Source organism: Nanorana parkeri, unplaced genomic scaffold, assembly GCF_000935625.1.
Source record: "Nanorana parkeri isolate BGI_ZX_2015 unplaced genomic scaffold, ASM93562v1 scaffold2, whole genome shotgun sequence".
In the NCBI taxonomy this organism is placed as follows: Eukaryota; Metazoa; Chordata; class Amphibia; order Anura; family Dicroglossidae; genus Nanorana; species Nanorana parkeri.
The window spans coordinates 1951482-1975670 of record NW_017306270.1 but is presented as its reverse complement, the minus strand read 5'-3'; the positions used below and the strand labels follow the sequence as shown (position 1 = coordinate 1975670).

At 44.3% G+C, this 24189-nt stretch overlaps 2 protein-coding genes across 2 annotated transcripts in view; both read right to left on the bottom strand.

Annotated features, from left to right (window-relative positions):
• Positions 1-20175, bottom strand: part of LOC108789588 (coiled-coil domain-containing protein R3HCC1L-like) — a 25746-nt gene extending 5571 nt beyond the window's left edge. The window contains exons 1-5 of the mRNA XM_018559682.1: positions 20034-20175; positions 17219-17394; positions 15316-15386; positions 13040-13135; positions 3871-4011 (exon numbers count right to left, since the gene is read on the bottom strand). Of these exons, the coding sequence (XP_018415184.1) occupies positions 3871-4011; positions 13040-13135; positions 15316-15386; positions 17219-17394; positions 20034-20141 (592 nt within the window). The 5' untranslated portion in view covers positions 20142-20175. The remainder of the gene's footprint in view (positions 1-3870; positions 4012-13039; positions 13136-15315; positions 15387-17218; positions 17395-20033) is intronic.
• Positions 20171-24189, bottom strand: part of LOC108787337 (coiled-coil domain-containing protein R3HCC1L-like) — a 19787-nt gene continuing 15768 nt past the window's right edge. The window contains exons 2-3 of the mRNA XM_018556900.1: positions 20277-21913; positions 20171-20197 (exon numbers count right to left, since the gene is read on the bottom strand). Of these exons, the coding sequence (XP_018412402.1) occupies positions 20171-20197; positions 20277-21878 (1629 nt within the window). The 5' untranslated portion in view covers positions 21879-21913. The remainder of the gene's footprint in view (positions 20198-20276; positions 21914-24189) is intronic.

Sequence of the window (24189 nt, the reverse complement as noted above, 5' to 3'; positions counted from 1 at the left end):
GGTCAGTGCCAAATGGGCCTTTGTTGAGTTTTGCATTCTCATACAAGTGTATGGGAACGAAAAACCCATTTGAAGCACGTCAAATTTAGGTCAGGACAAATGCACTTGTCAATAAATTATAAATTATCTTAGAAGCGACTGAAATGGATACCATCGGCACAGGCCCTGAGGGATCCACTGGATACTGATGAGGATGCCCGGCATTTTAAAATGGGGCCTGTCTGCTATGCACAAGTCAGCTTGTATTAATAGGGCAGAGGGACCTACATCATTAGGGCGTTCTTGTTATGGAAATACCAGCTTGCATGCCGTTACTCCAAGTCTGTATCCTTTTGGGGTAGGCGGCTATGTTGTAAAAGAATATTAAAAACCTTGAAAAAATTGGGAGCAACACTGCCAAACTGATCACAGGAGCACATTGAACAAATTGTTGCCAAATTTGATTTTTCCATTATTTGTTCATCTCTAGTGATCAGATTTAATACATCGTCGTTCTCTGCACTGCCTCATTAGGTAGTAGTGAAAGGTTCTCGTTTCCAGAGTTCAGCAGGTGAATTTCTGCATGGTTCATTGATTTTATTATTGGAATATCATACCTGGAAGGTAAAAGCTGTACTTACAGGTACAGATTTCCCTGAAGACAAAGTGGAATTTCAGTCATGTCAATTAAATTGTCCAGAGATGTTAAGTTCACTGTTAAAAAATTTTTTTTGTAGATGCCGGAGCATTAAAACACTTGACTGTTTCCAACAACTCTTGGGGTCTTCCAGTGCTGCAATTTCTGTGCTTGAGGTGCCAGAAAACAACACAAAGACTCACAAAGTGGGATAAAAACATCTGACGCTCTAGAGAGGGCTGGATTGGTTTGCTGGTGACATCCTTTTAAACCTTTACTCCTGCTTATATTTTACCTCCATGTCCCCGATTTATTCACTTAGTTTGTCCTCGCATGACATCTGTATTTCTAGGCTTTCCTGAGGAAGTGAGCTGCATGAAGATACATTCCAACTCAAGTAAATGTATGAAAGGTTTATTTTTACTTCTTATATACAGCATTGACACTGGTTGAGCTATGAGATTTAAAACTTTATAGACATTAAAGTATGGACATTAAAATAGAAAAGAGCAGAGTTTGCCTTCCTAATGACAATGTACACTGAACTGTGCATAAGCACGCTCTCCTCCTATAAACATTCTCCTTCTTAAACACATTTTCATGCAGCACACATGATTGGCTCCCAGTCCTGTCTCACCCTCTCCAGAGTACTTTCTATAGGGTAAAAAGATGGTACCAAATTAGGATAATACTTATAGAACTAAAGCCAAACTTTTTTTTTTTTTTTTTTGCTTTAGTCCTCTTTTGGGTTAAAGGGGTACACTGACTAATACACTCCTGTGACTCAAAGTCAGCATCTAGCGGGCTACCGTCTGCTATTCGCTGACGGTGCACAGCCGTGCTGTAGTCAGGAAAGATCCCAACAATATTGTCGGGATCCACCCTGTTGCCTGATCGACAGCTGGCTCTGCCTCTCTAGAGCTAGAGCCAGCTAAGCCCGCCACCAACAATGAGTGCTGGTGGAACGGAGGGGGGGAATCCCTGCAGGGAGTGATGACTGACAGTCACCGCTCTCTGCAGGGAGAAGGCTGTGAGCTGCGCGATCAGCAGTTTATGTTCGCTCAGTTCTTGATCTATAGAGTCAGTGTATGACAGCTGCTGTGTTACATGTTGGCGCCCAAGTATTGGTAAGAGTACATTTTACTTTCCCAATATGTCTCTTTTTAACGAAAACCAAAATTAAAGTGACATTAAAGTCAAAAAATTTTTTCCCTCGCCCCAATGTTAATGTCAGCACTTACCTTAAATGATGTCTCTTAATCCGATCTTCCTCTTCTTTCCAGTCCTTTTAAGCCTTCTCTCCAGCGCTGCGGCGGGTGTCCGATCCAGCGCTGACTCATTTGTCCTTGCTGGCACTTCCTGTCCCACGGTCTCTGCATGCGGGTGCACGCGTCCATAGACTTACCTTACGTCTCGACTCCCGGCTGAAAATCTGAACTCCCGCCCCAAGATGCTTTGCGGCCGCCCAAACAGTTTTGGCTTTTCGGGCGGGAGCAAAGACGTGGTAAAGTTGTTTTTTTTATAACTTTTTGCATACATCTTCTGCTTGCTAGCAGTAGATATATGCAAAAAAAAAAACCGGAGGGTTTAGAAACCCTTTAAATGATTAATGAATACAGAGCTTCATTAAAGCCGTGTCTTTTATATCTGTCTGGAGTTTGGCTTCAAAATACTGAAACCAGATAACTGGCATGAGAGCTAGCAGTAGGAAGGGTCAGTAATGACAGCCTCCATTTCTAAATTTCTCACAATCTACAGCTGAACTCTGGGGAACGCAAAATACTACCCTTGCAGCAGGGCTCTCCTCATACTGCAAGGATTAAAACCTTGTTTTTGCCTATAGTACAGCACAGCAATGAAGTAATAAAATGAACTAGGATCACACTAATCCAGCACGTTATTATTCTGAGTTGCCCCACTCAAGTGACGGCCGTATTGAGTGGGGCACGTGAGATTAATAACGTGCTGGATTAGTGTGATCCTAGTTCATTGCATTACTTATTCATTGTGTATAGGCCAATGTAGTTGGATCTGTATGTGCATTATAATTAATCAAAATTAATTGAACACAAAAATTTTAATCATTACCAGTCCCAGTTAGTCCTTCACTGTCTTAGACCATACGAGATCTGGGGTTAGTCCTCTTAGACCATACAAGATTTTACCCCTTGCTCCTCCAGCAGCCAGCGCTTTTCTGTTCTGTCCGACCTGCCAGGTTGTGGATGGGCCCTCAGTGACCTCACTTACAATGCAGGGCTGTTTGTCCTGCATTGTACGTGATGACCTCACAGCTGCAACTGCCATGCGGAGCACCGAAGAGTAGAGGCTTCAGAAGGCTAGTCATATGGAAGGAGGGGCCTGCAGGAGCAAGGTAACAGTGGTGGCGAACCTTGGCACTCCAGCTGTTTTGGAACTACAAGTCCCATGAGGCATTGCAAGGCTCAGACATAACTCCCAGAGGCAGGTGCATGTTGGGATTTGTAGTTTTGGAACAGCTGGAGTGCCAAGGTTCGCCACCACTGGTATAGGATAAGTAATAACTGCTTTTTACTAGTACCCTGGAGGAAAAGTAATAGTACAGGGAAATTTCCACTGCAAGGGGTTTGCTTAGTTCCAAGAGTTGAGCTTTAAAAGGCAATTCGGATACTTCGGTAGGGGAAAAAAAACATTTTTACAGGTTTCAGGGGTCTGTATATAAATTGTCAATTTCTAATGCTGATAATAAACAAATGCAGGCACCAAACTACCTGCTACAGGAAACACATCTGATTTGCGTTTGCAATATATTTTGATTATCAAAACCCCCCAATTGACGGATCCCGGCATAATTGTCGGGATCCGCTTCAGCGTCTCAGTATACAGCTACAGCTCGCGGTATACTGAGCCTAGGGTGACGGGAGGACGCTAGTTTGTGTCCTCCCGTTACCCTAAGGAGAACTATGGGGAAAAGACTTAACCCCATAGTTCTCCTTTAAGTAGGAAATTAAATGGCTTTAAAGCATATATCCATATGGACAGCAGTACAAACAACATACAATTATGATAAATGCACCCGGTATACGAGCAGGACATGAGCAAAACAATTGCGTTCAGACATAAGCCTTGCTCATCTCCAGCCAGCGAGGAGTGATAAGTAGCGTGTGCATATGCAGCGTGAAGATTGTGACACTTAATGCAGCTTGACAGACTCAGCAGCTGTTAACAACAGAATTCTAGAGAACAGAAGACTCTACAACCTAATTGCTTCCTCTCACCTTTGGCTTCCTGTAGCTTCTTGCGCTCTGCCTCCCTTTCAGCTCGGCTCTGGGTACTCCGCACTCCCAAGGCACTAATCACCAGTCTCCTTGCAAGAACCGCAGATGTTTCTGGACGGTCTTTAGCAGGCTGCAGAAAGTCTAAGTCACACAAGAACAAAAGAATCATAAAAGTGCAGAACTCGGTACAATAATGACATTGAGGAGGTGCAAGACTTTATCCCGGGAAAGCAGGGATGTTGCCTCTCTGTAGCATATATTCTATCCCCTGGCAGCAGACCAAAACAGAACTTTGTAATCCTCCTTCCTTGACCAATAAAAAAAAAACCCCATCTAACATCATGCAATTATTGTAACACTTGAGATAATTGCAGGCGGAATGTGCTGCCTGATGAAAAACTTGTTTCGTTAAGAAATGATAATTATGAATCCCACGATGAGTGAATGATAATTAGGTCATGCTGAGAGCCAGGAAGAAAAAAAATGGTCAGAACAATGGAAACAGAGGAATTCGGAGACGGAAGAAAAGGGCAATACTATTTAACCTATAACAAAGTTTTTCAATACAAAAAGGTCATTTAAGGTCTTTAAAGCAATAAAATTCTGCTCCAGCAGCCGCCCTGTCGAGACGCAAGTGGAATCACTGTTTAAACACTTTTAATAAACTAACCGCATATTACAGATAACGTAGAGCTAATCAGGAAACCTTGTTAAATTTGTATAATCTGCAAGAGAACATATATTAACATTAGTAACCTTATTGAGCTGCTCCCAAAGGGGAGACATTTAACAAGCTCCACAGCAAGTATGTAATAAATACTTGGTTTATTCCAAACTCTGTCTACTGTCCACAGAGCTTCCAACTGGGTCCTTATGTTGGCCTCAAAGAGTTGCTCGGAGTATGACTGAGTGGGGTCATACTCAGGTTTAGGGCTGAAGAAGAATTTGACCTAGTGGGCAGCACTCAGGGGTGTGGGGAGAACTTAAAGAAAAACTATACAAAGGTTAGTAGTAGTACTCATAGAACATACGTGATCTCGGGTTAGTACTGTAAAGGTGCCCACACACCTTACGATAATCGTGGGAAATCCCACAATCGTACGATTATCGTAAGGTGTGTGGGAGCCGTGTGACCTCTGCTACTGGAAGGTCGCACGACTTTTACCTTAGGAACATGTTTGAAAACCAGCCGACCTGGAAAAAAAAACCCCCCAAAAAAACCAGCCGACCATCGTACGATGTTCGGCTGGTTTGTGGCATGCTCGCAAGATAAAAGCGCACACTGCCCTTTCGACATTGCGATCACCACAAGTACGATCCGCCTGTCCAAGATAGGCACATTGCACGTTTTTTTAATTACCTTACAACCATCGCAAGACAAAAGTCTTGCGATGGTTGTAAGGTGTGTGCCCAGCCTTAGACCATACGAGATCTGGGGTTAGTACTAGAGCTGTGGAAATTAACGATTAATTCCTTGATTAATCGTTAAAATTTTTGATCGATTAAAATGCTTTTGATCGCTAACGAAAAAACTCACCTCTCCGCCGGCTTCCGGGAGTCCCGTCGGAGATTCGGTGACGTCACGGACATCGTCACCGAACTCCTCCCCCCTTCCCTTTGTTAGCCGACGAAGCCACTTGGGCCGGTGAGTTTGCCCAAGAAACTTGTTCTGCCCTATCAATTTTTAAATAGGTTATACTTGTAAAAGGGAACATCACTGTGCAGTCTGCCAATTGACTTCAAACCTTTCTTCTACAATCTTCCCAGCTGGTCAGTGTGCCCACAAGTGTGGACCAAACTCCAAGGCATTGGCCTATACACATACAGCACAGCAATGAAGTAATAAAATGAACTAGGATCACACTAATCCAGCACGTTATTATTCTGAGTTGCCCCACTCAAGCGGCGGCCATATTGAGTGGGGCACGTGAGATTAATAACGTGCTGGATTAGTGTGATCCTAGTTCATTGTATTACTTCATTGCTGTGCTGTATGTGTATAGGCCAATGTAGTTGGATCTGTATGTGCATTATAATTAATCGAACACGAAAATTTTAATCATTACCAGTCCTAGTTAGTCCTCTTAGACCATACGAGATCTGGGGTTAGTCCTCTTAGACCATACGAGATCTGGGGTTGGGTTTTGCACAGAAGTTTAAAGAACACCTTCCATGCAGGGGCTGCCACTGATGACCTCTTATGAGAATGCTAGTTTCCTGGCTGTTACAATGCTGTACATCATAGGACCCCGCCTCAGTACTCATCTCAATACCCTCAGCCTTGATGCAAGAAGTGGTCTTGCTCTTGGGAGGAGCTATGCAAATATCAAAACGCATTCATGGATGGGTGTCAGTTTGCAGGAGACTGAATGCAGATCACCCTAGGTCTGGGGGTAGGCAACCTTGGCTCTCCAGCTGTCCTGAAACTAAAAATCCCATAAAGCATTGCAAGCCAAAGGCATGACTCCCAGAGCAGAAGCATGATGGGATTTGTGGTTTCAGCACAGCTGGAGAGCCAAGGTGGCCTACCCCTGCCCTAGGTAATGCCCACGTGGGATGCTTAGCCTCCATGATTAAAATAACTGTCATCAAATGAATGAAAGGGATGGGCCATGGACAGTTTGGGGGGAAAAGAACTAGATAATGCTTGACACCCTTCCAGGTCAGCAACCAGGTGGGTTCTATCCCACATCCTGCAGCTTCTATGTTTTGCCTGGATACAGGAGAGACTTTGTCCTCAAAATCATCTTATGATGACAGCATGGATGGGTAAACATTTGAATTCAGAGTACAGAGATGTCACCACTGAAGTCCTGAAGAGATACGAGCACACAAGGGGAATTTTCCCACAGTTCAAAATCTGGGTTATTTCATTTCTTTAGGTGTTTTTATTAAATCTACAAAGATTTTAGTTCTTGTACCAATTCAACACCTGTACAGATCTATCGGAGTGAAAAGCATCTAATTTGTGAAATTGTGTTCTGTGCACATGTGAATTTTTTTAGAAAAATTTTAATTTTCTGCTTTTCTCTGTATTCCAAAAGGCAGCCTGAAGATAGCAAAGCTTGTTAAGAAAATGATATTTTAGCGTTCCCCAAGAGCAGGACACTGTCGGGTCAAGATCACTGTTCCACGGAAAGTTCACAAATGCTGAGCCACCGGAGAATTCCTGTTATATCCTCGGTGTAATATTTCCCTCAACATTAAAAGCTGCAAAAAGCAGACTTATAAAAATTGCTGCATCTGACCTGACCGGTACAGAAAAAAAGAAAGTCCTGTAAGTGTCAAACGGCCACAATGGAATCATTAGCAAACCAGAAAACAATGGAGCAAATTACATCTATAGGCATTGAATCTGGGCGTTACTGCAACGTAAACCGACTCCCAGCGGCCAACTCTGCTGTTTACCTTTGTAAAGCCGGCTTTACAATAGAAGCCATTTTGGAGGCTCAGCTGCCTCCAAGTCACTTCCATGGGCCGGTAAAGTATCTGTCACCCACCCGCCATGTTTCCCGGGCTCCGCTTCCCCTCCTGGGGGCCTTGGACTGGCATATCGGGTGTCGGCGGGAAAGAGAGAGGTGGACATCTGTTCACCGATCTCCTCCCCATTCTATGGGACCGGCAGCGACGCGGATTGCATCGCTTCAGTTCCCTGAGCTGTCATTGATCGGCTCCTGAAGCCCAGCATCAAGCTATTGAAGTGCGATCTGCACTAAAGGTGACCCTGGGGGTGTTTTGGACACCCAGTATCACCTTGGGGGGGGGGGGCATGTAAGCCCCTCTATGTGATAGCAATTAAAGTAAAGTAGAAAAAGTAAAAAAACAAAAACAAAGCCCCCACACTGCTCTAAAAAATAAAATAGAATAAATGTAAAAATAAAACTTTTTTAAAGTCCCCCGCCAGCGCAATCAAGCAAACGCGCATCAGGGGCGCCTACGTACGAAAACGTAGATCGCGCTACACGTCGGGTATCGCCGTGCATGCCAGAGTTAGAGCAATAATTCTAGAACCAATATTTACCCACATCTCTAAACTGATGACCTGTGGGGGCTTTTAAAAGCGTCATCTGTGGACTTTTTGGGGTACCGAATTTTGTTGCCGTTTCACGGATACACACAATTTTTTGACCGGGCATGTTGGATATCTATTTACTCGTTGTAACCTCATCATTTATATTTCCCAAAGCAACATGTGTATTTTATTGTGTTTTGGGGCACCAACATTTACTTAAGTGCATTTTTCACTACATTTCTGGGTTTGATAAAGAGTTAAGCCGATATCTTGCAACATAAAAATTTGCAACTGCCATCATTTTATGCTACAGGATGTTGGCTTTCAGAAAATATACATTTTGGGGGTTTGAATTAATTTTCAGGTTTAAAATGTGGATTACATCGTGTGTGCAAAAAACAAAAAAAAAGGCCTTGGCAGCGAAAGGGTTAATAACAGCCATGTCAGGTGCAAAATGCTGCGACTTTGAAATACTTACACTTGCAGAGCATTCACTTCCTGCTTTGAAAGGGCAAAAAGACTTCAGTTTGCCAAAGCAATGCACACTGGGATCGTTTTTAACTGTAAGTGACTACTTTTTTTTAAAATAAATGTTGATGTCGATTACACTATGAGGAGTTTTTTCTTTTTGCTAAATACTGATCCATGTGACGCCGAGACGGCTGCTGGGACTACTTATTGGCTTCTTATCTCGTTTGCCTACAAACACCGTGGGTCTGGTGAGTGCGCATCCCAGAGGGGAGTTCTGTCGTGGACACTTGGTGTGGGAAAAAGATTAAGCTTTTGTTTGAAGCTTGTTTTCATCATCAACTCACCAGAGCATTGCTGGGAAATCTCATCTATAATTTTATAGGGTCTCAGGGAAAGGCATTTTGCTCCCCTGAGATGATGTGCATGGTCACATGTCCTAGTCACGTGTGCCAGAAATCCAGGAAGTGAAAGGAGAGCTAGTAATCTGCCCTTAGTTAACCTGGCCACTGTCAGAAGACTGGGGAAGAAAAGAGAAATAAGATATGCAAAGAACACAAAGCCGGCAATTATCTAGAAGTATCTGTGTGTAGATTGTCATTGCTAAACATTTCTAAAAGGTGTGTTTGCTGTTATTTTATAGATATGGGTAGAAGGTCCGCTTTAACACAGTGTGATGCATTGCATGACATTCATTGTGTATTGGACCCCAATGTAAAAAAAAAAAAAGTCCTGCAAGTGTTAAACCCATTACCAACCTATTACCAAAGGAGCAAATCACTTTTATCTGTCTGAACATTTTATTATCTTGGCATTTATTGTGAACAGCACCCCAATACAAAGGGAAAAAAAAGGGTCCTGTAAGTGTTAAACAACAAAAATGGAATCTTTAGCATACCGATATCAATGCGGCAAATAGCATTAGATATTGTTTTTAACGCTATTGGCATTTTATTATCTTGACGTTACTGCATTGCATGACATTCCTATTGAATAGCACCCCAATGTACCTAGGCAACGCATATTGTAAAGCGCTGAACTAACTGTTGGCGCTATATAAATCCTGTATAATAATAATTAGCATTTTACCTGTAGGAAAGGTACCCAAGTGCAAAGATTCTAATTTGTGAAATTGTATTCTGTGCTCATGTGAAAGTTCTCTGGAAATGCAAATATTCTGCTCTCATGGTATTTTCCAAAAGCAGCCTGAAGTTACAAGGCTTGTAAAAAAATAAATAAAAAAATGATATTTTGCGTTCCCCAAGAGAAAGACACCATCAGGTCAAGATCACCGTTCCACGGAAAGAGCTTTGGGTTTGAAAAAGAGATGATAAAGAAAAGTTCACAGATGCTGAGCCACCGGAGAATTCTTGTTCTGTCCTCGGTGTAACATTACACCCTCGACTTAAAGTGCTGCTAAAAGCCGACGTACAGAAATTGCTGCATCTGACCAGCGAGTGTTAAACACCCACAATGGAATCACAAGCAATCCAGTATTAATGGAGCAAATTCAATCTTTTTGTTTTTGCTATTTTATTTTCCTGGTAACACATAAAACCGTGTGGTGCATTGCCTAACATTGCTTTTTATGACCATGGTCCTAAACGAGCCATGCACACCACCATGATGGAAACCATGCCAACAGGTTCCAAATTGATAGTTTGACAATGTCAATGGTGACCACCATGGTCCTAAACAAGCCATGCACACCATTATTTCCTGACCACTCAATGGCGCTGTGTCCTGAGTGTAGTGCAATGCTCAACATTCCTTTTCAACAGCACCAAATAAAACCATCCGACTTCTAGCTAGCTCTTCATTCCTAATGGCTACCCAATGCACCTTGCTAACCAGCATGCATTGCAGCCCACAACACTTGGAATCGCACTACCAGGCATTGTGGTGCACCGAGTTAGAAAAAATATCTCATGTAACTTATTTGGTGCGTAATGCAGCGTATTCATTTGTATGCTTCAACGCACCTTAAAGTGACATTAAAAAGGTCCCCCCTTCTCCCAATTACCTCTACCAAGTCTACATGTGACCACCGTGATGGAAACAATTCCAACAGGTTCTAAATTGATAGTTTGAGAACTTTGATGTCAATGGTGGCCATGGTTCTAAACGAGCCATGCACACCAGTCTTCCCTGACCACTCAATGGCGCTGTGTTCTGGGTGTGGTGCATTGCCTAACATTCCTTTTTAACAGCACCCCAATGTACCCAAGCAGCCCAGCATAGCATATTTGCATGATAGTGCACAGAACCACACGGATGTGAACCATCTGTGCATTGTGGTACAATATGTTGAGGAAAGCATGATACATGGCCACTTTATGCGCGTTAGCAGCACAATCAAAGTGAATAGGCCGTCTTAACGCAACTGCTAACACGTGAATACAGCAAGATAGCACAACGCACTGATGTGAACAGCCTTGAAGCTTTAAAAGGCACCAGCACAAGAACTAATGTATCATGTTTATTGCAAATGCAGTTTTACTTTAGGGACAATGTTGCCGGAAGGGGTACAGGAAGGTGGGATGGGAATCAGCCCAGCAGAGAGGGGGAGAATGTTTGTTTTTGTGTACAGTGCAAGAGCCACGCACCATACAAACTCATTTATGGCACCTCAAGGATGCAACTCCTGTGTGCAGGATCTGCCAGAAATCCAGTGTGCTCCAATTTCCTGTAATGTGCTGACAATGCTGCACTGAAATCCTAAGGCCTCAGTCACACCAGAAATAGTGCGTTCCGGCCAGTTTCTGGCCGGAACGCACTTCATCGCATCGCGGCCTGCTCACTATGTTGTGGGGCAGGAGGGGGCGTGGTGGTCCATTGAAGTGAATGGCACCGTAGCCACGCCCTCTGACCACAATGCGATCAGCCGCACGGGAACGTAAGGCACATTATGCCTGCGGTCCGGTCCAGTCTGAACAAAATAGGGCTCGCAGCATTTTGTTCGGACCGGACCGCAGGCATGATGTGCCTTACGTTCCCATGCGGCCGATCGCATTGCGGTCAGAGGGCGTGGCTACGGTGCCATTCACTTCAATGATCCACCACGCTCCATCCTGCCCCACAACATAGTGAGCCGGTCGCAAGGCAATGCGTTCTGGCCAGAATCAGGCCGCAACGCACTGTCACTGGTGTGTTGTCTTCCCTGCCTTAAGTTGTAGAGATAAGTAGAGATGTGTTCTGTACTCCAGCAGGTGAGAACTTAGACAGGGTTGCCAGCACTGCTACAGATTTCAGTGCAGCAGAGGCAGCACTGTCAGCAGACAACAGAAGTCAGGAGCTCACTGGATTTCTGGCAGACAAATGGGTATTTTTCTGTATTTGCAGCATTTTTAAAAAGAGAAAAGTCAAGGGGAAATGTGCATGTATTGCAGAGATGTGCTGAACATGCATTTTATTTTGCCTAGACATGCACTTTAAACTGTCCTATCCGGAATTATTTGTGACCTTTTATTTAAAAAGGAAAAACTAGATAAACATTTTTCAGCTTCTGCTAACGAGCATAATATCAAAAGGCAAAGCAACACGCGATCAACAATCTCCAAAAAGACTCCGAAGGGATGCTAATTTAAAGAAGTCCAGGGGGGGAAAAAAATCGAGCACTTAACCCTTGCAGTGTGGAGGTAGTCCCACTGCAAGGGTTAACATTTTTAACAGGAGTTCTTCCTTAAACAGTCAGCTCCCTGTGAAGGTCATTGAATCTCCTTCATTTCCACACATTGCACCTGACAAAACACCACGCACTGTGCGCAGAAAGGCAAAAAGCATGACTACTTGCAGTAATATTTTAGGGACATTTGGATTTGAAGGAAACTGACCACTCGGATTATGAAGTATTAATAGATGGCGTGTCTGGAAGTAGTACAAAGAACGATTCATGCAATGGCTCATAAGCTTGAAGGAAACCTGTGCTGACAGGAGCGTGTAGGTTGCTAAAGCTGACCTCCTCCAGAAAATGCTACCGGTAGCTGTCCACCATCTCTTGTATTCAATACTCCCCCCAGTCTGGGTTTCTTACTTAAAACAAGTGAAGTAAAACCAACCAACTTCTAGCTAGCTCTTCATTCCTTATGGCTACCCAATGCACCTTGCTAACCCGCATGCGTTGCAGCCCACAACACTTGGAAACACATTACCAGGCGTTGTGGTGCACTGCATTAAAAACAGCTCAAGCACCTTTCTTGGTGCGTTATGCAGCGTATTCATTTGTATGCAGCAACGCACCTTAAAGTGACATTAAAAAGGTCCCCTCCCCCAATTACCTCTACAAGTGCACAGATTCCGATACTAGTATCGGTGCCGATACCGAGTATTTGGGCAAGTACTTGTACTCGCCAAAATGCTCCGATACCTTCCCCGATACCGGAACTTCTGGTCAGAGGAAGATTTCCAGTGCCATAGGGGGAACATTGAGCCAGCTTCCAGTGAGATCAGGAAGCTGGGCGGCAAGTAATGACCCGCCTCCCTGATTGGCCGGGAGGCTGGCTACATGCCAATCAGCATCAAGTTGGCCTCTGTTTCTAACTATGTGGTATGCCCTCCTAAGCCCAGATTTTGCATCTTAACTGCTTGTTACCCATTGGCTGCAGGAATCTGTCTAACCCTGTATGCAGTAAACAAAACAAGGGTCAACTTATGCTTTAATAAGGCAAACAACACTTGAAATCATCTTACCAGCACAAGCTCGGGCTTTGGCTCTGGATGCTCGGGTGGCCTGTGATAGTGGACGTACCTTTAGCATAGGATTTTTAAATGTTAATGCATCACGGGCTGTGGGACAGAAGGAAAACCATTAAAGTCAGAGGTCACACCCTAAAAATGTCTATGTACAAAAAATACAATAAACAAAGCAAGGAATACAGTAATTGGTGCATGTTTTTAATCCAATATTATGGGACTCTACCAACACATTGTGTGAGAAGAGCAGAGGCAGTGTGTGCTGCAATTGTAGTATTGAATATTCCTGTAAACATTAATAGTGAAAGTCCGCAACTGCCAACTTTTTCCCTACTATTGCATGTTATTTTTATTTATATAATGTCCTACCTGGTGAGCCAGCCAGTCCCATGAAGCAAATCCATGCTGGAACGGTGTGTGTGTGTGTATACACACACGGTGTGCTTTAAATCAGCCATGCCGACATGCCCACTGACCATCTTGATTGCCCGCAGCTACTATAAGAAGACTTGCTGTCACAAAGCTGGCCATACACCTATAGATTATCTGCAGATTTTCTATGGTCAGATGGAAAAAGTGCAACAGATTCCCCCATCTGCGCTAAACTGTGTGGATGGAGGAATCTCCCCACTGGGCCAAGCTTCAGTATCTTGCTAGTCGGCCCGCTGGCTGCCAAAATGCCTGAACAATCTGAATGGATGCAGGCAATGTTCAGGTATTTTGACAGTCAGCAGATACTGAAGCTTGGCCCAGCGGGAGATTGCTCGATACACACAATTTAGCGTAGATGGGAGGAATCTGTTGCACTTTCTCCATCGGACCATAGAAACTCTGCAGAAAATCTATAGGTGTATGACCAGCTTTAGATAGCAAAAGGTCCGAGAAAATGATGGTCATAAAAATTTATGCTCAAGACAGTGTACTGAAGACTTTTATGCATTAAGATTATCACCCCTGCCCTTCTGCCGTCTGACGCCGACCCAAACACTTCCCCCACCCAAGTTTTACGCATTCTATGGAAGTCGTCCTCCCTCAAGTGTGTCTCTTGCAACAGAGCAACGTCTGCGCGCAGTCTGCAGAGCTGACGCAGAACTTGGTTACGTTTCTGGTTTCCAGGAACCGATCCATATGGACCCCTAGAGCCTCTCAACCCGCTCGGGGCTATGGGTGAGTGTGCCGCTGGCCGGTATTTATAAGCCGTTTAAGTGCTGTGGACGGAGCGCTGTCTCCCAGCCGCCAGTTACATGGGAGCCGGAACCGGAAGCCCGCGATTTGATGCTGTTATGCACTTTCAGGAGCCAGGAGACAGCAAGTGCTATGAGCATTACATCAGACACTGTATAGGGCATAGCTGTTAAAGCTAAAAATGCCAAGGCACAGCACCAGCGTCAGTCAAAGACAAAGTAGAACTATACAAGTAAAGCTGCTGGCCAAGCATGTTACAATCGGATTGTACAATCTGTGGATCTTGATTTAGCTGTAGCTTTGTAGTACAAGAGGCTACTAAATCAATCCATTCAATTTATATCCAGTTAGGAGGGACCTTTGCACTGTACAGTTGTTTGTTACTCTAAAGGAGATTGGACAAACCATATATTTTGTCACTTTATTAACCATAAAATAAAACTTGCAAAAATATAATGAACAAATTCTTACACAATGACCGGCTGAATCTAAAAGGAGAACTATGGGGTTAGCGTTTTCCCCATAGTTCTCCTAAGGGTAACGGGAGGACACAAACTAGCGTCCTCCAGTCGCCCAAAGCTCAGTATACCGCGAGCTACAGCTCGCGGTATACTGAGACGCCGCAGCTGAAACGGATCCTGACAATTATGTCTGGATCCGCCCAGCAGCGTTAGTGACAGCTGGCTCTGCCTATCTAGAGGCAGAGCCAGCTGTACCCGCCCCCTCCCCCGTCCGTTCCGCCAGTCAGCGCTGGAAGATCGGAGCGGGGAGGGGGGAATCCAGCCACTCCCCTGTCACGGCTCTCTGCAGCGACAGGATTGAGAAGTGAGCGAGCGCCGGTATGTGTTCGCTCACCTCCTGATCTACTGAGCCGACCTGTGGCAGTCTCATTGTCACAGGTCGGCTAGAACTATGAGGATGAGTGAAAATCACTCACCTCATAGTTCTCCTTTAATGCCCAAGAAAGGTCTGGCGTATACGATATACATAAGCCGCCCAGTGCTTAGGACAACTTTGTTTTGCCAAGCCAAAATGTAGAAAGAAACATGAAGATTTAGGTCCTAAATAAAAAATAAAGCCTGCTATACCTGCGATTGGACTGGCGAACACACCAAGGGCATGTGCATCATCAATCCATTTTACGTCGAAACCTTTCTTCCTGATGAGGAAAAAAAAAAAAACACAGCATTCCCCAGTTATAGCAGAGAAGAATTACTTGAGTGGCACAATGATTCTTTACATCAGTACATTGATCTTGAGAGTTAGTAGAGAACTATGGGCGAAACATTTATGGCCAAAGTTCTCCTTAGAGTCACTAATGTCCTCCTGTGACCCAAAGCTCAGCATATATCAGGCTATTGCCCGCTATATGCTAGACTTGTGCGCCGTCAAAAAATTTGTTTCGTTTCGGAATATCCGTTATTTCGTATTTAGTGTACTAAACTCCATTCGGATTCGTACGAAATATGAATTTTCGTTAGTTTCGTAACTTTTTCGTAACGTTACGAACATTCGTTATGATGAAGTTAAAAAGCAAAAATAACTTTGTTAATATTGGAGTCGATGGTAGTTTTTTTTTTTAATCCGAAATACGAAATTCCGTTACAATGGAAACGTGACTGTTTGGTTGACCAATCAGAGGTTTTCTTCTGCTGCTGAGGGTTGCATTACAGGCACGAAATATCGTTAACAAAATTCAGATCCGAAATTCGTTTAACGGAATTTCGTATTTCAGATTTAAAAAAAAAAAAACCTCAGTCACAGGGGTAAGATTAGTTACCATTTCAACTAAATTCGGATCCGAAATTCGTCAACGGAATTTCGTATTTCGGATACATTCGGAAGCATTGCAATTCAGATTTCGATGCTTCCGAATTTACGAATTTCAGTCATCCCATAGTTGTCCTTCAAAAAAAAAAAAAGCGTGTAGCCTCTATAGCCGCTAGATGCCTGTAGCCTCTAGATGCCTGTAGCCGCTAGATGCCTGTAGCCGCTAGATGCCTGTAGCCGCTAGATGCCTGTAGCCGCTAGATGCCTGTAGCCGCTAGATGCCTGTAGCCGCTAGATGCCTGTAGCCGCTAGATGCCTGTAGCCGCTAGATGCCTGTAGCCGCTAGATGCCTGTAGCCGCTAGATGCCTGTAGCCGCTAGATGCCTGTAGCCGCTAGATGCGTGTAGCCCCTGTAGCCGCTAGATGCGTGTAGCCCCTGTAGCCGCTAGATGCGTGTAGCCCCTGTAGCCGCTAGATGCGTGTAGCCTCTGTAGCCGCTAGATGCGTGTAGCCTCTGTAGCCGCTAGATGCGTGTAGCCTCTGTAGCCGCTAGATGCGTGTAGCCTCTGTAGCCGCTAGATGCGTGTAGCCTCTGTAGCCGCTAGATGCGTGTAGCCTCTGTAGCCGCTAGTTTGTGTCCTCCCGTTACCCTAAGGAGAACTATGGGGAAAAGCCTTAACCCCATAGTTCTCCTTTAAAGTAAAACAGAGACGGAATGGTAGGTAGGACACGGGGGAATATTCATGTGATTTTGGGTTGGGTTGTAAAAAAAAAAAAAAAAATCTACTTTTAATACCTGACATGTACCACTTATCAACAGGGCAAAGAACAGTGCTACATTAAAGAACAGGGTGTGCTGCTATTATAGATAACATAATAAAGACCACATAAGTATATAAGCTGCAAATGCAAACCTAACAAAAGTTAAATTTTACAATCTGCTACTTACACATTGCTACAGAATAAATGTAAGGAGCATTGTGGAAAGTGCTTTATACATAACTCACGCTTTCACCAATTCTCCTGCAGTAATAACAGAAATCTTGTTGCCAGAGGTTTTCAGCACAGCGCCTCACTTCTTTTACCTCTATTAAATTAGCCTGATAATGTTTAAATAAGCCATATTCAATCATATCCATTTGACAGAGACACTTAATATTCTTCTGTGCTGCATAATTAATGAGTAAGAGAAATGGTACGGCATTAAGAGACAAGACTCACTGGTAAGTAGCAAATGCACGGAGTAAATCCTCGGTCTTAAACTCAGCAGGGAAGTCATAGATCTCGATGACATGTGACAGTTCTAGATCATCCATGGCTGGTTCTTTAGGATCATAGTCATAATAGTTAAATTGAGACTCCTCTCTGCTCTGATGGTTTTTCCCTCTCACTGTCAGCTAAAAGAAGTAAAACAGAAATTACATTTTCAAAATGCAGAATATTAAAAGTGAACTAATTAAAAAAGGTTACACTGGATAATAAAATATGTTGCCGGGAAACTAAGAAAAAAACATTAATTTAATTACCAAAATAATAATGACAGCGCAAAATCATGTTTACAAAAAAAAAGGTGAAAATTGTACATTTGTGGAGGACAGACCAGAACTCCAACTTTGGATCTGAACATGACAATGACATTGAGTAACTTGGGAGCTGAAGCTTCTGGAGGGCTCAAGAAGATGATGTCACAAAGCAGTCGCGGCGCCGCCAGCCTGCGGGGAGAGCCGCGACCGGTGGGCCGGAGCCCCCGGTCAGGAGCCCCCCCCTGGGACGAATCCCATAGGCGTCGGGGAGGACCACCAGTCGCAGCCGACCCACCGTAGCAGAGTCTGCATGCGCTCGTCGGTCACCCAGGGGAGACTACAAGGATCTAGTCATCCAGCCTGTCGCCCTGGGGACACTTGCTAGAAGAAAAATCAAATCAAAACGGAAGAAAGGAAAAAAAAAATTCTCCAGAGAAAATTTTTTTAGCTCCTTACTCCTGACGCTAGGCAAAAAACTGGAGACTTGTCAGCAGGTGGGGGGTTTGGCCACCGGCAGGGGCCGCCCCTAGGCTGTAATTGGTCTTTAGTTTTGTGCCTAGCGTCCTTCTCCTGCAGGTGGCGATATTACCCTACCATTCAGGATCTACGATCTGTTGCCTGTGTCCTTCAATGAACGGGAGAGAAAATGTGACCTGTCCATTTAAGAAAAAGTATCGGTAATTGGTATCTGCGAGTACTTGATCAAAAGTATCGGTACTCGTACTCGGAAAGTGGTATCGGTGCATCCCTACAGGCAACCGGTGACATTTGCTTTTGACATTTTGGTCAGTTTAAATTTTCTTTATACATGAGCGGTTTACAAAAAGGGACCCGGTCAGCAGAACAATAATTTCAACTACAATCTCCCTATAAAGGTTAAATGTTTATTTAAAGTACAATTAAACCTTTGTGGGCTTTTTGCATAAATCTACTGCTGGCAAGCAGTAGATATATGCAAAATCATAAATAATAAAAAATAAAATAAAAAAAGTTACCAAAAAAGGTTATTACTAGGGATGCACCGATACTAGTATCGATATCGGTGACAATAACGAGTATTTGGGCGAGTACGAGTATGTACCGGAGGAAGGCCGCGTTCTGGCTGGAGAGGCCCCGGGGGGGGGACAGGCTGGACAAGTTAAGAGGGGACAGACTTGATTGTTAAATCGGGAAGCCGGGTGGCGAGTCTTTACACGCCACCTGGCTTCCTGAATGGGACTTCCGTTACTCGGTAATTGGTTTCGGCGCGTACCAGAAAAAAAAATTATCGGTACCAAAATAACGGTGTCGCTGCATCCCTAGTTATTACTTACCTGTGTCTCTGCCGCACACTCCGCTCCAAAGTTTTGAAGATTCTCGGGCGGCCACGAAGGATCATGGGGTGAATCAGCAAAAAAAGTTTCCCAGCACACTCACCAGCCAGCATGCAAAAAAAAAACTGTTTAACCGCTAAGGTAAAAACAGAGGTTTTAGATATACGTCTTCTGCAGAATATGTGAAAGCCGCACAGCCTCGCCAAGGCCCCTCTGTGAAGTGCGGTCCTAACTCTAACCTATGAGAGTCTCCATCTTGGAGCACATGTAGCAAAAGATAAAATTGGGTGCAAGTTCGCCAGGAGGCAGCCCAACCTCCTTAAGGGCACAGGGACACACAAGGGACCCCGCACATCACAACAGCAGCTGAGACCCCCAGTGTTTCACTGCACCAAGATGGAGACTCTCATAGGTTAGAGTTAGGACCGCACTACACAGAGGGGCCTTGGTGAGGCTGTGCGGCTTTCACATATTCTGCAGAAGACGTGTATCTAAAACCTCTGTTTTTACCTTAGCGGTTAAACAGTTTTTTTTTTGCATGCTGGCTGGTGAGTGTGCTGGGAAACTTTTTGCTGATTCACCCCATGATCCTTCGAGAGACACAGAAGAGAGACACAGCGTAAGTCAATGCAGGCAGCGCACAGGCTCCGCGGGACACAGCAGTCAGCACTGGATCAGAGACAGGCACCAGCGCTGGAGGGACTGCTGGAAACTACTGGAAGGCAGAAGACGATTGGATCAAGAGGTATCACTTAAGGCAATTCCTCACAGCAGAATTGGGGGGTGGGGAAATAGACTTTAAAGTCACATATTTCGGGCAGGTTATTAATCTTTAAAGCCTCCCATGTGGAGTCATCCAAAAGCCCTGAGACTTCTGCCGGGCGCTGCCATCTTGGATGTGATGTCAGCAGCCTCAGTACTGTCACTCAAATGACACAAATACTGAATTCAGGAGCCAGCAGGATATTTTGTTCAGGGTCCATCTCCATTAACAGCTAGAGAAAAACTCTAAAGATGGGTACCAGCTGTAATTTTTAAGGAACATTGGCAACATGGCTCCTGGGATTTGTCCAGCTTTACTTCAGTGTTGGGTCACAGCAGTATATTTGCTAGTGCATTCCTGTGACCCAAAGTTAGCAGGTGGCGGGCTCATTAACTGGAATGCTACAAAGACCAAGGCTAAACTGCAAAACCACATACCTCTGTCAGAAGTTGAGGATCAACACAGTCCCCATCATCATTGAAAAGGGAGTCCCAGCTTTCCTCCTCATCATCATTAGCTGCAACAGTAGCCACATTCTCCGACATTTCCACAGCCACCACAGATCGACTTCCTATTAGTTCAGTTCCAGTTGAAGTGTTTTCTTTCGGATCAGCAAAACATTTTGAGAGTTTCTTTGAGTTTGAACAACCTCCGTCAGGATTTGGCTTCGCATTCCTCGCCGTCATTGAGTCTTCATCTCCTTCAGTGGCTTCACTGACAGATGGCACGTGCTCCTCGAAGGTCGCCTGCTCTGCATGTGAATCAGATGATTCGGCGGAGCCAACAATTTCAGGGGAACTTACCAACAGTTCCACGGTCTCTGAAGGGGAAACCTGTTCCACAGCTGCCAGTGGCATTTGCTCACTATCCAAATTGGGCTCAGTCCTTGATGGTTCTTCTTCCTCCATGCTTGCCACACATGGTAATGACTCTACATTGGCTGCAGATTGATTTTGCTCCGCAGTGACAACAGCCGGTAGAATGTCTACAAATTGATCTAATACAGGATTGTCAAATAGGTCTCTACTGCCTTCAGTTATGTGCCTCCTTCCTTCCTGCTGTATATGTGCATGGGAAAAAGAACTAGGACTATTCTCGCACTCAGCTTCAACCTTTCTAGCATTTTCACTGGGATTCTGTACTCTAATGTGTGCTGCAGAACTGTTCCCAGACAATTTAGAATTATGTATGCCATGTAATCCACCCTCGTTTACAGACAAGCACGCTTTTAAATCTGCGATGTGTTCATCTGCCGCTCTGATGCTGGGCTCAATAGCACACACAATGGCACTGTTATCCCCCTCTGCAAGCTCCGAGACATCCTCTGCTATTGCAGGAATGGAATCCAATTTTCTTCCCTCAATACTTTCTGGCTTTTCATAGAGGAGGACATTAGCTTCGTTATCTGCATCGCTCGAGCAGACTGTTGCAAGCTGTCCAAGCGGGTCCCTAACAATCTCACTTGTAGTAATTATTTCAGTGCAATCTGTGCTGTGGAATAAAACTGATTTTTGTTGATTAGTCGTGTTGTCTATATTGTGTGCTTTGTGTTCACAGCCGTGAAGTATGGTCCTTGCCGGTAAGTCTATCACTTCCTGCTGGCATGTAAACACTGGGCCTCCTGCTACCTGGTCTATGGTGCTCGCTGACACAGCTATATGTTTGGATCGCTTTGGATCCTCTATACTTACATCTAATGAAGATGTCTTTCTAGACTGACACATTCCTTGATCTTGTGCTTTTACCGTCATCCTATCTCGCTCCACTAGGCTTTCTATTGACCCTTGTGTCATATTTTCATGCTGTTCGCCTAGACTTTGGCTGGCAGATCTGCTTTGGACATCAAGCTGTTCCTCTTCCTTTGAAAAGAAACCTGCGTGAGCTGCAGCAGAGGGAACAGTGTGTGATGTGGGCACATCGTTTTGCACTGAGCCTGGTGATGTTTCCTCATTGAGGACTAGGTTATTAACACCCTCACACAAGTAATCATTTTCTGTAGTCCCTGTTTGAGTGCAAATTAGCTCCTTGTCATTTTTGTGTTGAGAATTTTTCTTTAGAACTGGGGACTTTGCATTTTTGCTCCCCTGTTTCCCGTGTTCATAGACCCGGGAGTCAGCTTTGGTGTTTGTGTGTCTTTTTTGGACAGGAGATTCGGAAACAAAAGCAGGAGGGTGTTCGGAACAAGGGTCTCCTCCACTGGGTGGCTCATCTGTATTTCGCCTGGCTTTTGGCACATATAAGGCTTTGTCGGGTCTTCGAGGTCGACTGCGGCACTTGTCCATACTAACATGTATATCCAGGAGGTAAGATGGTGTACCTGCGAAGAAAAAAACAAAAAGATACATTATGTGGTGAACGCGTAGAGTTTCAATACCAAGGGCGAGTATGGTTAATTTTAGTCAGGTCAAGTGACGGTCACAATCTAGGAACACCTTCAGTTGCGATCGGACACCGGGGCCAACAGATCTCTGAGAGAAAAGTCTACTAACTCCAGTGTTCAAACCAACTCATAGATTACGCTGTATGTGGCTACTTACTATGTAGGCATACTACGCATCACTGTGTGATACAAGTGTGAGGAAAATATGGATGCCTATCCAGGTTGCCTTAGTATGGGTAGTTCACACCATGTGCAGTGACTGGCGTTATTCTGCTCTTGATCAATACCAGTCATCGGAAGGGCACAGTGTCAATTTCTATGTGCCATCTTCACACTGCAGCACTACCTTTGGTGGGATGCAGAGCTCACCTGAAGTCACCATTTATTTTCTCACCACAGCAGAGAATAGGAATGAATGAAATGTTAGTTTGACAATAAAGTAAAAAAAAAAAAAGTGCCTTGATGTGCAAGAATGCAAAAGGACCACCTCCACCACACAGCAATCGCTGGCGTCGTTCTGCTCTTGATCAATGCCAGTCACTGCAAGGGGAGCTAAAACTGCTCAATTTTAGTATGCTGCTAATGAGAATGGGTTCTAAAAGGTCTTTGTAGTGGAATCACACAAGTATGTAACTGTACTTTTTATTGCAAATACAGAATTAAAAAAAGTCTTAATTTGCTTATTTTTTTCTGGGTTAGTGACCCATAGGGCTTAATTTAGGAAAAGTTTCACTTGGAGTACAGCCGGGCCGATGCTGCTCACATGACACTAGAATCCCTAGATAGCGATAACGAGTATAGAAATTTACCGCACTTAGATGTTGCTAATGGCGTTGGTCCGGCTATACACAGGGTGGATTTTTTTTTTTAATGCAGCCCCTAGTAGTAAAGCCAGAGGGTTGGAAAGTAATACAGCCAAGCAATTTGCATTTTCAAAAGCAGTGCTGCAATGGCAGCCCACATATTTTTAAAGGAAAGAGGTGTTCAAACCGAATAACTCACAAATCCCAGTGACATGTGCTACCCAAATTTAAAGTAAACCTGGGCTTTAATCATGCATGTAATGCAACAAGTTCCCTTAAACACCCCCCTCCATCCATGCTCCTTATATTTACCTTCCCTTCCCTAGCACCCAGTTCTCCTGCAGAGTGGGAAACCTTGTGTGAGCTCAAAGCCGTTCTTGTTAAAGCTTACACAATATTAAGAACTCTCTCCGCAGCCCCGTGTTGGAACCTGACCATTTGCCAACAAGGCAGCCAAGGCTGAACTGCGGTAAGGAGGGGGAGAGAGTAGCATACGGCCCATACATGGAAGTATCAGATACACTATATTGCCAAATCATTGGATTCCGGTGTTCCCGTGAATTTTCCTTGCTACTAAATATTCCACGATCACCTGTTAGTGGTATTATAACAAAGTGGAAGCAACTGGGAACAACAACTCAGCCACGAAGTGATAGGCCACGTAACATGACAGAGCGGGGTCAGCGCATGCTGAAGCGCACAGTGCGCAGAAGTCGCCAACTGTCTGCAGAGTCAATAGCTACAGACCTCCAAACTTCGTGTGGCCTTCATATTGGCACAACAACAGTGCGTAGAGAGCTTCATGGAATGGGTTTCCATGGCCGAGCAGCTGCATCCAAGCCTTACATTACTAAGTGCAATGCAAAGCGTCGGATGCAGTGGTGTAAAGCACACCGTATTTCTCTTTGCTCCTACAGGAAAACAGCACGGCATGGGAGAGAATAGTAGACAAGTATAAGCAGCAGGGAAGGAGAGCTTTAGAGTTTAAGTACAGGTTTGATTTAAACTGGTTCCATTACAATTTGGCATTTCATCTATCGCATGATATCTGCTTACAGGTCTCAGAAGGAAGTCCCAATGGCAGTATCTTCTACATGGCCACTGACGGATTTCTTTTATGCCTAAAGTTGTTACACTGGTGGAAAAAATTATTTTATTAAGCCAGTTAAATTAGCAGGTTGCATATAAAACAATAATAATGCGTATCCCCGAGGTTGAGAGCTATGCTGTGCCATCATCTACCACAGCACTTCAACCTGATAATTCTATTCATTTTATATTATATCAAATCTCCGCAAGGGGTCAGATAATCTTGTAGGTTTTTAACTGCAGAGCAAATTGCAGAGATCACAACAAAAGCTTGGTTTAGCAGTGCAATTATGCTCTCAATAAATGGAATTATATTGGAGC